At 37.3% G+C, this 19,021-nt stretch overlaps 1 protein-coding gene across 6 annotated transcripts in view; it reads right to left on the bottom strand.

The window, feature by feature from the left end:
• Positions 1-753: 753 nt before the first annotated feature.
• Positions 754-19,021, bottom strand: part of kcnma1a (potassium large conductance calcium-activated channel, subfamily M, alpha member 1a) — a 199,379-nt gene continuing 181,111 nt past the window's right edge. For 2 of the 6 annotated variants that reach the window (XM_066679541.1, XM_066679537.1), the window contains 8 exons: positions 15,501-15,614; positions 13,754-13,837; positions 12,569-12,699; positions 8,878-9,072; positions 8,296-8,414; positions 7,058-7,276; positions 5,250-5,278; positions 754-3,208 (listed from right to left, as the gene is read on the bottom strand). In XM_066679541.1, the coding sequence (XP_066535638.1) occupies positions 3,057-3,208; positions 5,250-5,278; positions 7,058-7,276; positions 8,296-8,414; positions 8,878-9,072; positions 12,569-12,699; positions 13,754-13,837; positions 15,501-15,614 (1,043 nt within the window). In that variant the 3' untranslated portion in view covers positions 754-3,056. The remainder of the gene's footprint in view (positions 3,209-5,249; positions 5,279-7,057; positions 7,277-8,295; positions 8,415-8,877; positions 9,073-12,568; positions 12,700-13,753; positions 13,838-15,500; positions 15,615-19,021) is intronic. The other 4 variants (XM_066679542.1, XM_066679538.1, XM_066679539.1 and 1 more) reach the window with 3 other exon arrangements.

Here is a 19,021-nt window from a genome sequence, read left to right as displayed (position 1 = left end):
GTTTCAAACAATGACTGTAGCACTGTAACAAACGACTCAAAAGCTGACAAAATGGAATGTAAACTCTGACATTAAAGAATTCACATAAAATTCTGTTCTCCTATTTAAAAAGTGCACCTACTCTGAAACCAAGGGTAGCCACCAATTCTCTCTGTACTTTCATCCAATGCTTTCACCTATTTCACCATAATTCCGTGGCTTTTCTTTGTAATGTATGGCAGGAGTTTCATTACAGGAAAACGATCTTACATAGACAAATCACCTATGAAGTAAACTAAATAAAATTGACTTTTAAATCCAATATATGGTGATTTACGATTCATTTTAGGTCAAAACTAATTTTTCAGGCTAGCAAGTATTTTATTTACAATCCAATTTTACATACATTTTACTCACATTTTTTAAAAATAAATCTACTTGCTACAAAGTGTAACATCTATGTGTTCACAATTCAAAAAATCACTTTAGGACAAAGCCTAGTTGGCTGCAGTAGGATCATACTACATCCAATAGACAGACATTAAAGCTGAGATCCTTTTTATTCAGAAAATAAAATGTGGCCTATGGTGAGCAGATTTTACACATACGTTGACACACTGCAAATTTCCCTCAGTAGATGGAATTGTAGCAATGCCTTTTTTCATTGTATGTATGTATGTATGTATATATATATATATATATATATATATATATATATATATATATATATATATATATATATATATATATACATATATATATATATATAGACACACACACACACATACACATTCTTATGGCTATTTGCTGACTGAGGATCTCAAAAGATCTCCTTGTTCCATGTGAAACACAGAGTTAATTATAGGTGTATGCACATAAGTAGACTTCAGCATGTTCCTCTTGTATCCTGAGACCTAATTTAGGTCAATATTCACCATAGCTTTATCAGTTCTACCCTCAGAATAGAAAGAACAGGTGCAAACCATTAGCACTTATCCATCCACATGCACCATTCTATGTCAATATCAGCTTATCACCATCGCTTTGAACTTGGAATTTAGCTACTGTTTACATTTAAGCACTGCATGAATTCTATAATTTTTTTTTATTACTGAGCTCAACCAATGAAATGAAACATAGTACACATTCTTAACCAATATAGCTACAAGGGTCTTTCAAAGCAGCCCATGTTTTAAATATTGAAGCACACTCCAAGGAAACCAAATGGAGAGCTGAGGTTGTATCTTTTTGACTCGGGTTGTCTTCTATAACATAAGATAGATCTTTTGCTTGTCCTTATTTTTATTTTTATTTTTTATAAAGCAATGTGATATGTTCTGTTCCCAAGGGTAAAAATGAACAAACTGAACTGGTGTGCACTGTAGGCTTGGTAAGATGTATTTAAGATAATTTTAGAAATAAAGTTTTTTGATATGTATAAAAATAAGTACAAAATGATTACGCTCATATGGATAAAAAATAAGTATGTACGTACAGTATGTATAAATCTGACAGAACATTTGAAGCCATGTTCAAAGTTCTGCTTAGTATTTGTATACTCCCCACTTAACAAGACTGGAACACATTTGTGTAGCCATTTATGTTAAGTGTACTTCATTCTACCCAGTCTAAAACCAAAAAGCAACACAAAGAATTTTCAAGATTCACATTGTTTTGGTGATAATTGGTAACTATGATTGAGCTTGCATTGTGGCTGTTGCTCTCTACATTTAAGGCATCACGGTTGGTCACAGAGAACATCCAAGCACATCTCTGCCTCTGTGCCAACAATGTGTCAGGCAGTGACTACACTCAAAAGGAGGAACCATGGATGCCCACTTTTCGCAATATGTGGCATATTAGTCTGTTCATAGCAAATGCTTTGAGTGATGTTTTCTTCACATCAGCTTTTGTTCCAGTGAGAGCAAGTGTTAAATGTGATCTGAAAGCTCAATCATAGTAGGATTATCATCAGGTGAGTGCAGTGTGTAATTCATTCATTTGATAAAAATAACAGATCAGCAGGCACAAACAAACAACCCATTCCTGTGCCTCGTTCCAAACGAACAAATTACGCAACATTTTTCCTTTTTTCCTCTCCAACCACAGCAAACCAGCAGTCAAGCATGATGGAAAGACATCAACAAAAGTAGTGCATATCCTCATAATGTATTGCCAATTTTGTAGGGCTACGTTGGGGACATACATTTGCATTATTATAGAAGTATGGCAAATACATTCCCGTATATGATAACCTGGACAGTTCGTATGGATGAAAACGAGTCCGCTTTTCCCTCTCTAGGTGTCCAGGTTTGTGCCACACAACATTGACTGAGATGAATGAGTGCCCCTCCATGCAGGACAGATGTCCATACACAACTTGACACACAAACACTATTCACACTCATTTCCCTGAACAGAGGCATTCCTGCTACACTGCTAATCCTGCCACACAGTGGATGAGACGAGAAAACAGACACTTTCCATGCGCCAGTGAGCAACCCAGAGTGACACAAATGTTTTCTTTTTCTTTTTTTTTTTTCCAAGTTATCCCACAATAACTTGATTATGTTTAGTGCAAACAGAAGCAGATGATGGTGTGTAACTCAACAAGCAGGGCTTAACTGACGCTTTCAGATGAGGCTCTTTGGGTAATGTCAGGATGAGTGACTGTGACCCTCATCCTCCATAACGCAAATCCTTCTGCACAGAGTCAGGTCACGACAGACATGAGATATTGCAAAGAATTACAGGAAGGTTTTTTTTTTCTCTCATTTTAACATAATTTCAAAAAGTGCTAAGGGGGCTGTACAATCCTTACTTGATTGTCATTATGTACATTACTATGTATACATTTATAAATTAAATCTTTTCAAAAGCATGGAAGTAACATTAAAGGTATACACATAAGAGGTCCCTTCCAGTTTCCATAATGATCGCAAACAAAACCCTTGAGCTGTGGTGCAAGGGAAGTACAGTGAACCGTCGTCATCGTAACCATCGCATCATCACCATCACTCTTTTTTTTTGTACAACTGGATGTTCCGACTCCCTCTGTGACATCAAAGGCAAGGGATTCAGCATTCATCTTCGACTTCTCTGATAGGAGGAATCAGGCTGGTAGTGGATTTGTACTGATTGACTTGATTGGCCATGTGAGTGCTCATCGGCTTGATTTGAATGTTCCTTGGGTAGGCATTTTCGGATTCATCTGTAAACCATTTCTTTTCTGGGAGACAACCAGGGGAAGATGGAAAGGACATCATTAATACAGAATGTTTGGACAGTTCTTTGCACAAAGAAATAATCATATAAACAACTCTCTCTTTTTATTCACATTCACATTCAACAGAACAGGTTTGAAATATGTTATGGCTCTCCTACTGCTAATGTTTTCTCCTTTTATGAGAGAGCAAAAAGTGTATGTAAAAATAATTCTAATAGTAAGCATTTACAGCATCTAAACACACTGAGGAACACACTGTAGAGTAAAGGAATGGGGAACATCATGCTGTGATTCTGCATTCATTATCACGGTGGGGTCAAGTCTGCTCTGAAGTTCGACATTTCATTCTCACTGTAACCCGCGCAAAATCTGGGAAATGAGACACAACGTGCCAAATTACAGACTTTAAGCCATCGTGTGGGGTGAATTTCTGTCCTCATCCCGCTCAACTTCCCACAGGCAGTGTCATTTCCTAGCACTCCGACATTTCTAACTCTGACTTCACTGTGAAAGTGTGTGTGGAGCTGGGAGTGTCAGGCAGAGAAGGCCTGCAGGCGAGAGTGTCACAGCACAGGCGTTTGATGTGAGTGGAGTTGTGCCTGCGGTGGTGCAAGGAGTCAGCCACCTCGCTATATTCCCCTGAGTTCACTACTGATACTGGCACTCATATTGCCCTGAGACATCCTCTGGCATCGCAAGAGTTAAGAGAACCAATTTCAGAGGGACTGCGCTTCTCATCATGTTTTCCTTTCTTACATTTTGATGAGACTTCTGCCAAGAGGAGAACATTTAGCTGTCAACTTCCCCTGGTCTGGATGAGCAAGTTCTGATCGAGCCAATCCACGTTTAATAACTAGAGCATTCTTGCAGCCTGTTACTGTTAAGTGTGGAGCAGCACACAGACGTCGATATTTAAAATGTAGAAGTATTTCTAAATTTTAAAAATCAGAAGTATCTATTTAAACAACATAATCATCTAAACTTGTTAAAAAAAACTGTGGTATTAAATATTTATGGTATTTTGAAAAGAATTCAGAAGTATTAAAACACTGCGAGTAAACAAGAAACTTTGTTTAAAGTCCTAAAACTTTCAAGTTAATAGAATTACAGTTTTGTGTAACTGTTTACTGAAAATTTGAAACTCAATATTGTCAAAATTCTATGGCAGCTACATGAAAAAAATATATATTTTTTTTTTTAATAGAATGATTGAGGCCTTCTGGAATTCAGTATCAGCCTGCTGTGGGAAACCCTGAAATATTACATTTCTATAATCCATCCAAACTCATCCAAACCACAAGGATGCTTCAGCTGGATGAACAATATTTAGAAATGTATTACACTAGAAACAACAGAAACGTCCTCTACCAGAATTGACTGATGCCATATTTGGTCAATTACATTTTAAAGAGAATAAAATATTTCATATATAAATGCTGTTCAACATTACTAATCACATTGTTTGAAATTAAATAAGATTTTTTACAACCCGAGTGATTATCAGCTTTTACACTTTGGCACTTGGTTACTGGTCAGTCATCACTGTCTAATTATATCACAGTCCTATCACTGAACGTCTTTCCATGCCCCCCCCCAACCCCACCTCCCACAAATAGAGTGTTAGGGGCTAAGGAGTAAACAGACTGAAGTAAAGGATAAGAGTGCAAACACAAAGAACTTCCACACAATGCAGTTTGTCTCAGATTGACAAAGAAACTAAACCAATTGCTACATACATGAAGAGGAAATCAAACAGAGAGGGCCATCCAGAGCAGCGTATCAGATGAACTCAGGGATAAAGGTAAAAGGTAGAGGATGATGATTAACCACATGCAATGCTCAGATGACCCTAAGCATGACAAAGAGTAAGGCAGCAGCAGCAGCCATTTGCTTTCTATTGGAAAGCAACAGTGAAATGTAGGCATGATTTCCTTTGAAAGTAAAATGCACATCCCCTCTCATAACAGTGCTCCACAAGGACAAAGTTATGATTCAAATTTCTCACAACAGGTGCTATATCATGCATAATCATTAACTTGCATACCTTGGCCCATTCTATTCATCCTTGTTGCACTTTAGAAAAAGAAGTGGTCTAAGTAAGTTTTACAGTTTTAAGGCAAGGAAAACACGCTTACTGACACGACCATATTTTATGTTAATGTTTTAGAAAATAAAAACATCTTAGGAAATATTAAAATCAGCTCTCTGTCATTAGTGCCTTTATTTAACTAGATTTATTTAATTAATTCAACTATTCCTCTCTCTCTCTCAAAAAAGAGAAGCTTATTATAATATCTTTATTGTTGCTATGTTTGATATATAGTTTTCCAAATTACTGTAAATACATATAATAAGTTAACTATATTTTCATTAGATATTCAAAATCCTGTACCTCCTAATTTTCCATTAGTGGAATCTTAAATACGATTTTTAAATATGCCTCAGTTTGTAATAATGAATTTTTAACTTCCTGAAATAGCTTGCAGTTGCAGGCTTCTGGTAGCATTCAAGTTTTCAATCACAGCAACTCTGTAAAGGTTTGTTGTCTATTAGCAAAGCATGTCAGGTATTTTGTTCTTCAAACAGCATCACCCACACTCCTGTATCTGCAAGGCATTTCAGAATGTTGTGAAATCTACTTTACCAGCTCTAAATCCCCAACTAGCAAATTCAAAACATACTAAAAACACTGCTAAAACAAGCAACACAGACCAAAACATGGACATGCAATTGCAGTTCAAACGCACACAAACAAGTTGGAATGAACAGTCAGGGAGGCAATGAATGGAACTGTGCAGTCTATTCCTAATCTATTACATGTGGATATAATATATATATATATATAAAAAACCTTGGCCATGGTCAGTAAAAGGCTGCCTCATAGGTCTATACCACTTAAATAAACTACATAAAAAATATTTGTATATATTTTATATACAAATATCAGTGCAAAAACACACAATCATACATTGATACTCAATACATGATACCAAAATGTACTTTTAAATACAGATACATTCTTTAAAAATATACACTACTGAGATAAAAAAACATGGCATTTGAAAAACATAAAACCAATGGTTTGATTAAAATCAAAATTACACAAGTTCCAAATTTTAATACTAGCATAAGAAAGAGACAGTAAGAGAGTGTGTGTGCACATTTTGTTACACAATCTTTCAAATATGAAATTGTTTTCAGTTTTGTCACCAATTGAGAGTGTATTTTATAAAATCTGTGGGCACTAGTTAATTAATAATTGAGATTACATACACATATGTATTGATTGTTAAAACAATGAATGGTTTACACATCTGTGGGTACAATTTAAAAATGGAGACTACAAATGTCTAAACTCTAGGCCTTTCTTTGTCTCCAAATATTTCTCCTTCATGATCTCTGGCTGGCTCTGTACTATGTTCCACCACATTTGGAAGAAGGAAAATTGTCTTAGATTTTGACCAAACCATTGCTATAACAGACTCTTTCAGTAAGCTCAAAGAAGCAAATCTCAGTAAAATCCCCCTGGCATTGTACTGGTTCATTATAATGGAACAGCCAGATGCAGTTATGGGGTGGTTCAGATAATGCGATGCACTAATGGTCCTAAACATGGGCTCAGAGCGAGGGTCACATGCAGATGACCATGGAGCAAACTCAGAAACGTAACAAGGAGGGTTAAATACAAAAAACATACACATTAGCATTTGCGGACAGCATATGCTTAATAGACAGCAGTCAACACACACACACACACACACACACAAAAACACACATACATGAACAGAAAGAATGAGAGAGAGAAAGAGAGAGATAGGACACCTAATGTAAGTGGAGAAAGGCCTATCTTACTTGTGTTTGTCTCTGGCCTCGCGGGCTTTGCTGCTGCGGTTCTGCCGGTTAGTTGCTGGGATGGAGTGGACTGATGAGCTCTTCTTACTGGACGAGTGCGAGGAATGAGAGGAGTGGCTGGCTCTGGACTGGCCTGCGTTGTGGTCAAACTGCATCAGGCAGAAGATCAGGTCTGTGGGGACCAGCTCAAACTCATAAGGAGGGTTGGTGATGACATATCTGTGGAGGAACAAAAGTTGTTCTAATGCTTGTAAAGACTTGACAATATTAGGGAATATTGTATTATTTATTTATTCATCTTCTCTAATAGCTTTATCCTAAGCAAGGTCATGAGTTTAAAGCCCACCTGGAGTCACTGGGCACAGGGCATGAACACTATGCACAGGGCAGCAGTCCATTGCAGGGCATCACACACTCACACGTGAACAAACTCACATGGCCAATCCACCTAATATTGTGTTTTTAAACTGGAAGGAAAACCTAGACGAAACCCATGCAGGCAACAGGAGAACACTCCTCACAAACAGTGACCTGAGGCAAGGATTAAAACCAGGACCCCAATTTCGTAGAGCTATGGCAGTGACACTACTGTATAGCCAACATGCTTCCCATATTGTATTATTTAAATGCTAAATTATAAAAATGGCATTTATATCTTTCTCTTGTGTAATTTTTTGAAGGATTATATCTTAGGCTTAATAAATCCTTTTTTTTTCTTTGCCTTCAATATAATTATAGGGCATTAATGGTTCAAACAAAAGCCTCCCCTTGCAGCACTGTTTAAATCCATCCATTCCTACATTTCACTTATGTGCACACTGCATGCTTAAATCATTGCACATTCAATTCAAACTGGGCCATAAGGCACTGTCTGACACTGTATGACTTACTGTTACTTGTGAGAATTGATATATGTCCATTAAAAACAGTAACTGTGACCACACTAAAGTCTGAACTTTCCCTGAATTTAATTTTTTCCAATGTTTTCATTACATTTGCTACAAGGCCAACTTCTTTGTCTATTTTGATCTAAATAATTAGTGTATAAAAACACGTTCTGCATATATTCCTTAAGTTTTTTTTTATTCTCTCTTTAAAAGTTAGACTAGCAAATAACTGTGACAGAACACTGAAAATAAACTAAAGGTTTTTACAATGAACAGGAGACTTGTTAAGGGTGATGATGTGAGTGAAAACACTCTGGACAGAAATAGTCAGGAAAAGACATCTCCGCTCACCTTTTCGTGCACTGGCTCGGTGTACTTATATGTGCATCTCTTAATCTGTAGATCCCAAAGCACAGCATGTTGTATGTTTTTAATGCCTTACAGAACAGATCCCCATAGCAACCTCCATCCTGAAACATAGGGAACCATAAAAGAAAGAGATAAAAAATTAAAATCTGGGATACTATTTGAGAAGCTTTGAGAAATGCCTCCACCACTGGAATTCTTGTCAGAAAGGCTCAGGATCTAACAGACATGACACACGACTAGTAACCCGGAAAATATTGTCTCTGTATAACCTCAACACTATTGTGACATGGGCCTAAGAAACGAATCAGCGATACACTGCTGATAATGCAGGAAAAAAAATTAAGTGTGAGAAATGGTTTGAGACAGCTTTATTCTTTTCCACCCAACTACCTCCTGTAAATATACTCTCTCTGTTGCTCTTGCGCTCTCTAGCTCTCTGGGCCTCTTCTAGTTGGGTGGTGTCTTCAGTTTGCATTAGCAGGGAGCAGAGGCGTGGGATGGGGGACCTTGTGCTGTTGGGGAAAGTGACAAAACGTGTCAGCTCCTCTTAAGCGTCCCACTTACCCCCAAGTCTGCAAAGGGTCCATCGTACAGGGCCAGCTGGGCCACCCGACACCTGTCCCTGTTAGCCAGTGTCTGTGGTGTGCTGTAACCCCCGCGCAGAGCGTTCTCTTCTGCCAGAAGAGCCTCAAGCTCCGGAGTAGCTCCTCCCGTGACCAGCGTCCGGATCAGCGTGAGGATATTATCGTTGAAGTATGTCTGAGGAGATAAAGGTGGGGAATATGGACAGGGAGCACCATTAGAGCCGTAGCGAGAAGGAAGACGCCCAGGCTTTTCCATGCCATCCTGAACCTTGTTATCTAGACCCTGAGCTGTCTCTTCACATCGCAGTCCACACCACGGGAAGAGACACAGGAATGCAATTAAGCCAGCTGTTGTTGTTGTTGTTTTTTCCCCTTTCCTCCCCACTTCCTCTTCAACATTCATTTAGTACCAGCAGCAATGCTTAACAGGAGAGCATTTCACACATGTCATTAGCAGAAAAACTCTCTAATATCAATTATAATTACTACAACTAATTACAGCTTTATGTGGCTCACAATGCAGTCAGTGGGTGAGCCCTCATGACTAGTTTTTCCATTTTTGTTATCAGTATCTAAATGTGTCAAATTAGTTTATCTTATTTTATTGTATTATTTATATCAATACATTAACACAATTATAATTCAGTTGATTACTTAAGAACACATAAGTAATGTTAATATAATTATCACATAAACTAACGTTTATTAACAAACCAACAGAAAGTTTAGATGTGATTGTGAATTAAAGACAACTTCTAATAATAAATAAGAAAAAGGAAACAACAAATTATTTCACATACAGTACCATACAGCCTGTCATTTAAGAAGAAATTAGATGATAAATTGATTCAATCATCACCAGTAGCTTCTCATCCCAGGTGTGAGGGTGGCAACTAGAAGTGCAAGTTTTAAATTAAATATTTTTTTGGTCATAATTTGCATAAAATGCAAGTCTTTTACACGTTTTCAAAATTTTATGACATGTGTGTAGTAATAAAAAGCCCCAAATATACTTGAAATCAAATCTATTAAAGCATACTTTTTTATTGAAAAGAAACAGAAGCAAAAACATTCTGAATTAGCATGTTTGCTTTAACAGATTTGATTTTAAGATATATACATATTCATGCATTCATTCATTCATTGTCTGTAACTGCTTATTCAATTCAGGGTCGCGGTGGGTCCAGAGCCTACCTGGACTCATTGGATGCAAGGCAGGAACACACCCTAGAGGGGGCACCAGTCCTTCACAGGGCGACACACACACTCACACATATGGACACTTTGGAGTCACCAATCCACCTACCAATGTGTGCTTTTGGACTGTGGGAGGAAACCAGAGCACCCGGACGAAACCCATGCGGACACAGGGAGAACACACCAAACTCCTTACAGACACCCGGAGTGGGACCCGAAGTCACAACCTCCAGGTCCCAGGAGCTGTGTGACACTACCTGCTGCGCCACCCTGCCGCCACATATATAAAATTTTATTATTTTTTAATGTACACAAATATATATATACAGCACAGTACATAGGGTATGGTTCATTTTTATACAGCGATAATAATTATTGCTGCTGGAATTGGTGTGGAGCAGCCCGCCCCTCTTATACACACAAGTGCACATGAATGCACATGCAAAAATGAGTGTGTGTGTGTGTGTGTGTGTGTGTGTGTGTGTGTGTGTGTGTGTGTGTGAGAGAGAGAGAGAGAGAGAGAGAGGGAGAGACTGCTCCAGCATATCAGAGTGGCATGAGTGGCAGAGAGAGGTGGGACTGGACCGTGTGCTGGAGTGACACCTCTCTAGGTCCCTGACAGCACCATTCAGCTGAATGATGGATGAGAGCTGTCTATTAGCCAGCTTCACCTTTGTCCAGAGTGGAACGCACTTGAAGGCTGCTTTGTTCTAACTTCACTTAAAGTGAAAGGTACTGGAATTAAGCCATCATGTGGATAAGGTGGGGTGGGGTTAGAAATGGTCGTAGGTAAGGGGGTTGGGTGGGTGGAGATGGAGAAAGAGGGAAAATTCTCTTCCTCTCCACCCAAGATGACATTGTTTTGAGATTAAAGCTTTTGGACCTCATAGGAGCCCACCTTGTGTGTCAAGACATGCCATTAAAGAGAACTCGAGCACTTACCTTGTTAAAAGATCTAATAAGCCTCTTGAAAGTTCATTTCATGACACATTATATGAGGAGTCTTGGCAACAACTTTCCTTTTGATGTCAATGCAGCTGACAGTAGTGTCTGATCAATGTGGCGTTTCATTTACGAACCTTCTGCCTACCGGTAACGCTCCAGTCCTACATCTGAGCACACCACAGCCTCAAGTTTCCTCTTTCCTATGCACTGTTTCAGTGGATTTGCTTCTACAGATCACAAGACACCTTCATGTAATTCTATATAAAACCTCATGATGGGCGAATAATGGAGCTGCAAGAAAGCTTCTGACAAGCTACTTTGTTCATTCCATCATTAAGCTACTTAACAGAGCACACACAGAAAGCTCGCTTAAAGAACAAAACACTACTCAACATCAGTTTTTAAAGTCTATTTCATTATTAATAAACTGTGAAAATAAATGCTGGTCATATCATACAAGCCATAACAATATGACCACCTCTTCGATTCTACACTTACTGTCCATTCACTCAGCTCCCCATACAGGAGCACTTTGTAGCTCCACAATTACAGACCATAGTCCATCTGTTGCTCTGTATACTCTGTTCTTCAAAAGTCAGGGACCCCACAGTACCATCACAGTTAATGTGATGTGTGGGGCTTTGGTATGAGTGGATCAGACACAGGAGTGATACTGGAGCTACAGGACAGGACAAAGGACTACAAAGTCCTACTTGAGACAATCTCTAAAACCCAATGATTTTAAGTTATGGGTACCGCTTTGAAATAAGGCTATTTATTACATAGGTATTAAATAGATATTAATTAGGTTGTAAAGACATTAAACGTAATTAATAAACATTTTAACACAGAGATAGAAAGGGCAAGAGTGACTGTGTATGAAGATTTATTCATTTCATATGTTAAGGTACACATAACATCATTAAATGTCTAAAAAGTAATTCTATTGGTAGTTAATTGATTAAACTTGGTGGTTAAACACAAACATGTTAACAAATATGTGCTGAAGCTGACAGGTTTTATGTCAACTGATAGAGAAGAATATAGCTGATTATCAAAGATTTTTAATTAACTTACAACATAAGTGATAATGATTAATAAACAGTCTATAAAGTGTGGTATTATTCTATAATATTGAACTATGCCCCACCTCTCTCACCACCCTCACCTATAATCCAGTGAAATAGTTTAGATCAATGAAAGCACTTGGAGGAGAAAAAAATTATATATATATCTATATAATGTATGAGTTTCACTTTTTGAATTGAATTGCTAAAATAAATTAACATTTTGATGATATTCTAATTTACTGAGATACACCTGTATTTGTTGTTTTTTAAAACAAATAATAGGATGTATTTTACTGTTAAGCATTGCCTTACTGCATTGCTGTGTTTTCTGTCTGATTTTTTCTGGGCTGTCTAATGTATAAAAACATCTTAGTTACCATTTTTACATGTTTGTGTAGAATTAGCTGTATGAATGCAGAGGGAGTGATGTATATGTTAGATGATCAGTGTTAACCTCACCGCGCTCATGAGTGAGTCCAGCACACTGACAGCAAAGGCTGTCCCACAGGCAAAGGGCTGGGTTAGATACAGCTCCGTATCCGGGTCATCATCATCATCTTGGTCCAGGAACTGAACATTTGAGTCATTCACTGTGACAAAGTAAAACACCATTATAATAACTGCAGAACATGCTGCTGTAATACTGAACAAAACAATTACAGTCAAGTGCTGAAAATTTGATTTGAAACAGAAAGACATGGAATTAAACTTCGGTACGTTTAATTCAGGTTCTGTTCTTCTGTAAAACTGATGTAACACTGATAGGAATATATAAACATGTTTTGTAGAGGACAGTGTGCTCAAATGTTAGATAAACCATTAAAATTAAAACAAAGAAAAACAACCATGCACTTTGGCAATCATGCAAATATAATTAAAAAATTAAAATTAATATTAAATGATAAGTATTTTGGTTGTCAACAATAAGTAATGCTAACTGCATTTCCTATTACACAATAATAAGATGAAAATGTATAAATAATTAAATGCATAATATATAAAGCATAACTGTCAATCCAGACAGACGGTCACATAATCTACATGCTTTTTTTTTTCTTTTTCAAAAGAAAGTGGACAATTTGGCCCATTTTAAAATATATGCACATGTAATTCAGCTACAACAGGGGTGAGGTTTTGAGAGTGTCTGGAGAAAATGCCCTGGAATCCAGTTTTTCATACAAATCTTTGTTTCAGCCCTTTTCACAATGTATGCTTTAGAGATTAGGACCAGCTCGAATATAAATAAATAAAAGCAAAGTGCTTAAAGGAAGGCTTTATCTTTTTTTTTATTTTATTTCTTCCCAGACTTCCTGTGAGCTGTGGAAGAGAAATGTCAGTCTTTCAGACAGGCTGCTGATGAAAAAGAGCCTGGGCTCCAGAAATGAACTGCAGGGAGATGCTATGGAAACAGCCACAAGGACAGACTAGTGTGATCAAAGACCTAGCGATGCTCTGAGAGAGGGAAGGAAAAAAAATCATAAAAAAAAGTCCAAAACAAGACAGTCAATTTCAACCAGAACCAAGAATAAAAATGTGTTCAAAGTGATGCCATGGGAGCAGGCCTCATCTGCAGCCAGAGAAATCAAGACAAGCCGATGAAGGAGGCAGAGCGTCAGTGTAGTGGAGGACAAAGGCACAGCTTACCCAGTTCTGTTATCATTTGTATGTTGGTTCCACTGTTTTTTTCCTGACTGAATGAAACCAAAGGCAGTAGTTTGCCAGGCTTAGCTAATGATGATAAAATAGCGTTGAGGGGAGATTGTTATTGAAACAAGTTCAAAGGCAAACAAAAACGAAGAGCATAAATGAGAGTAGCATGTCAACAGTGGGATTAGAAATCTAAAGGTACAGGTACAGCATCTGGAAGTGCAGAGCGAGATACCAGACATCTGTGCCTAACTGGTAAACAGAGCCTGCCTCCATGGCATGTGGGTTTTTAGGCTTTCATTGCTGTAGCGGTGAGGTATTTGAAAGGAAAAACATTCAATGGGATTAAGGCGAATTTAGGCACACCTAAAAACAGCTAAATGGTTGTTTCAGCTTCTGGTGTGATTCTCTCTATTTTGGCTACTCTAACAGCATTGAGATTAACAGTCTCAGATGTGGGTCTCTGGTAGCCCCTTTGGGGCTGTATCTGATTGCTCTGGTCTAGAGGGGCCTGCAGAATTCGAGCGAGGTGTGGGATGGTTCTTGTGTTGCAGGCACTTCCGCTGAAATGCGCTGTAATTGGGTCAGTGGAGAGTTAGAGTGGCCAGTCCCGTGTGCTTTAGTGCCCTCTGAGATCTGAAACTTTCATGAGTCCTTCTGCTCTGGGAATACAGCCACCGTCATTGTTATTAATAAATGGACCCATTTTGCGACATGCCTTTTTCCTCCTTACAAGTCTAGCTCCTATTCCTATGCATTAAAGGGACTATTGTTAAGCACATGTACTTTGACCTATTCAGCTGAATGTTACAGCAAACCATGGATGAACATCCTAGAAGACACACATCTGGTTGGGCACAACATCACTGAGACATTCAAACCCCATTTCAGGAAAATATGGGACATTTGGTAAAATGCAGTAAAAACAAGAATCTGTGCTTTGTTAAATCCTTTGAAAATATATTTTACTGAAAGTGGCAAAAGAAAAAAAAATTCAGCTTTTTTTCAGCTTTTATCAATAAGAGACAGGTCTGGACTGCAGACAGTACAATCAAGCAAACACAAACATTGTCTACGAAGTGACTCCACTGTATCACATGCAGAATGAAGCTTAGTATTGTCTTGCTGAAATAACCATGGACTCTCTGGGAAAATACTTCACACATTGGTGGCAGCATAAGTCTCTCAATATCTCAAAATATATACCTCCACACATATCCAGTTATGACAGATGTTGGTTTTGCACATATTTATGTTAACAGTCTTGTGAAAAGTCAAAATCCTTTAAAAACTTGCCTTAAGGGGCAAGATATATAAAATGTTTGATAACTCATAAAGTTTGGCACAAAGCATCGAGCTATGATCCATCTTTGCTTGCACGCACTATGGCTGCTCCTTTTATACACAATCATGATACCCTCACTTGTTACCAATTCAACTGCTTATTGTGAAATGTTTCAAAATAGTGCATGTTGAATACACATTTCCCACATTGCAATATTATTACATTCAAAATGTATTTATATTTACAAAATGCCGTAAAGTGGGTCAGACAAAACATACATTTTTGTATTTCTTTAGCTAAGTGATTCTTGTTTTTAATGCATTTTAAGAAGTGTCCCAACTTTGCAAGATGAAAAGGGGTTTGTAAAAGGCACAGATGTTACGACTGCTGGATGATAGTTTAGATTCTAATCACACCTCATTTTGACATGGTGGTGAAGTAAATGTAGTCATTACTCACCTAGTTCAGTAATGATTGGGATGTTGGAGCCAGTGGTGACAGATGCTTGTCGAACCAAGCCATGCACTGGACTGTTGTCTGGAGATGACCTGTCCATGCCAGGAGGTGTGAATCCTGAAAGACAATGGGATGGGAAATAGAGACATTTTCTCAGTATTTCTCATTATTGATTTATCCAAGCTCCACCTACAAATGACTTGTTTGTTGGAAAGTTCTTACAGAACACTGAACAAAACCCTGCTCAACTAAATGGTACCACTGTGGTAATAGTTGTTTGGGATCGCTAAATAACACTGATCTTCCAGTTTTTACAATGATATATTACTGAGACTGGAAACCAAAAAGACAAACACAGACCCCAAAAACAAAATAAAACAATAATAAATAAAATCATTTAGTCAAATATATTTCGATATTTGTAGGTAGTATTTAACACTTTTTATTAATATTAGTATAAGCAAAACTTCATCATATGATAAGAATTCACTGACGGGTTACTTTGGTGCAAGATGGTCCTGTTTATTGTTTATAGACTATGTGTTCAATTGAACAAACAGGCATTAACCTTTATATATATATATATATATATATATATATATATATATATATATATATATAAACACATGACTGAGGTTTTGAGGTTTCTGTGGACTGGGGTGAAGATGCTCTTTATATTGCAGTGAGAGGCAGACAGTGTCAAAGATGAGAAAGGATGAAAGCGCCATGATGCCAGCCTAAAACACTGCAGTGTGGATATTCAGCTTTTAGGGGTCAGCCAAGACATATTTAGCATTTGCTGCCTTCCATCAAGTCAAGGATATAAATTTTATATGTTGTTCATTTTGTTACCATAAAATTGGTGAAGTGGATCCTGAAAACCTTTTATGTGAAAACGCGATTCTAAGCCATGAAATACAAGCGGCTGTGACAGGACTATGAATTCACATGACTTGACACTTTTGCATTTCCTAAAGCTGACAAGTAAACACCTTAAATCAGTAATGCCATATGCATAATGCATCAGGCCTGTTTTGACATCCATCATTTAGTGCTGACTAGAGAAAAATGCAAGCGTATAGTTTTTTTTCCCTTTTTTTGTACAGTAGAAAATATAATGCAGGGAATAGATTCAGGTCACAAAGTTTTAAAAGGAGTGCAGATTTCAACGCACTCACGAAGCTTTTCAGCTAAGAGACGCACATGCAGGAGAAAGACACTAGTGCATTCCCTCTTTCCATGAATTTCAGATTCTGAACAAAATAATTCTATCTACTGTTGTTTACTCTGTTAAAACATCACATAAACAGTGACAGTCAGAGTCAGGCTCCTTACAGAAAATCTAAACAATGGCAAAAAGGGGTCTTTTTCGTAATGTCTGTGAAATGTGACATTCACTTTTCAGCAAGCAGACAGACGCATACAACTATAGTTAACATTTGCACTTTAGAACATGAAGCAGAAGTACAGCATAATGTCTCCTCTGGTAAACACAGACATTGCACAGCCATATCATACCTGTGCTGCTTTCCATTATGGAAACAGGTGCACGTGTGTGTTTAAATCATAAATAGTCTTTATACAATACTTTAAAATGTATGTAAAACAACAAAATTATTTTAGGACTTTGGAGACAATCAAAATCTGCTACCTTTTATTTTGTTTTTGAATAAAATGTTTGGTTACTGCTCCCTCTAAAGACTCAACTGCACCTTTAGCCTTCAGTCAATACAGAACACAGATTTCAGAAACACACAAGATTAGTAAGGTATGTATAAATAGGTTTTTTTTTTTTATAAATTCACTTTCACACAATGTCTAATATTACATGAACAGGTTAAAAAGGTCATAGGAAATATTCCATTATAATGCATTATATGCATACTGGAAATCCACTTTTAGCCCAGCATTTAGCTCTATTTTACTTTTTTCCACCCTTTATTCTTTTTTTCCTTTTACTTTGTTTATTTACCTGCTAAGATATATTTTTATGGATGCTCATGTCTTAATTTAAACTCACATTAGATAATCAGTTAGAATAAGGGCACGATTTATGACAAAAATTAATATGTTTGTCTTGTGATAATCAATTTATAATAAATCCAGGAATTCATGTTATAAATAAAAATATAAAAAAATACAGCCCCTTAAAATATATGCATTGTCCTAATCACTGCATTAATAATAGTCATAATGCTTACCATGTTTAAATACTGCTAAGAATTACAGTTCTGACACCTGGAAATATTAATGTTTAAATCAAGCACTTTCAGATTCAACATGGTCACTGTTTTGAAGATGCTGGTTATTTTATGGTGATTAAGGGGCTTTCTGCAGATGCTTTCTTTATGACTCTTTAGTTCTAAGGCTAACAGGATGTGGTGTGCCTAGTAGAACGAGATGCCCCTAGGCATTACTCGTTTTGCACTTGCCTATTTCTTTCCCCTGACAGTAGGCTCAATGATACAGTCATTTACACCTTCTTCCACAAATTCATCACCCAGCACAGAGATGCTAAAAGCTTTGACAGTGGCATAGAAAAACGATGCAGGGTGAAGGGATTTTGAGAGACAAAGACTGATCCTGCCTGTAGTGTTATTTCATCATTTTTAAATAATAATAAAAAATTACAATTCAAAGTGAGGAAAACAATAATGAGAACTATGGTGGAAGATGACAATACTGTGGATATAAATTTACATTTTAAGCTAAACTTTAAAGGAGGAAAATAAAGGACAGCGGTGAAGAGACTGTAGCTATATGTTCCATAATTTGAGAGACAAGACACTAAAGGATCTGCCCTCAGCTGTGACAATGGCAGCTGAGTTTTTATATAAACTAAAGGGGACGGATGGTTTTGTCTGGGACGCAAGTCAGAAGGGAGTTGCAGTAGTCCGTTCATGATGATATAAAACCACCATGTTGAGCATGAGACATCAAGCAATGTTATGGAGGTGGACCAAAGGCTTAAATGAAAGGAGAGAGGCAAAGAGCACACCCAGATTACAAACAGTTGCTGAAGATTTAACAGTGACATTACCAAAGCCAAGAGTAATGTCTGAAAGATAAAAGATTATGGACAAATCATAATCTCTGATATATACAAATTATGTATTTTACACATCTGCTTATCCGGTCATTCAGATAATGATAAATAGATAGTTATCAGTTCAGGATTTTGTCAGCAATGGGTGCACCTGAAACTAGCTGAATTCACTAATAATAAGGAGTGTCTACAAACACTGTATGAACTCTTTATATAGTGGTGTTAATCATCCACATTTGTTCATTTGTTTATCCTCATTTACAGGGAGAGTGCACATCAATAAATATTTCTGTAAAATTTTGCTTGTTAAGCTTATTTTCACATCTAGTCCCTGGGAATTCCTTTCACTAGAAATAGCACAAAGGGCAAGAAAAACACTTATCAATGAATTCATAAAATGTTGCTCCCTTGAAAGGCTGTTAGTGAAATAAATCTACATTATGTACAGTGTTTCTCTGTAGCTCATTAAGGCAGATGT

Source organism: Hoplias malabaricus, chromosome 8 (genome assembly GCF_029633855.1).
Source record: "Hoplias malabaricus isolate fHopMal1 chromosome 8, fHopMal1.hap1, whole genome shotgun sequence".
In the NCBI taxonomy this organism is placed as follows: Eukaryota; Metazoa; Chordata; class Actinopteri; order Characiformes; family Erythrinidae; genus Hoplias; species Hoplias malabaricus.
The sequence above is the reverse complement of the archived record's forward strand: the minus strand, read 5'-3'. Positions and strand labels throughout refer to the sequence as shown.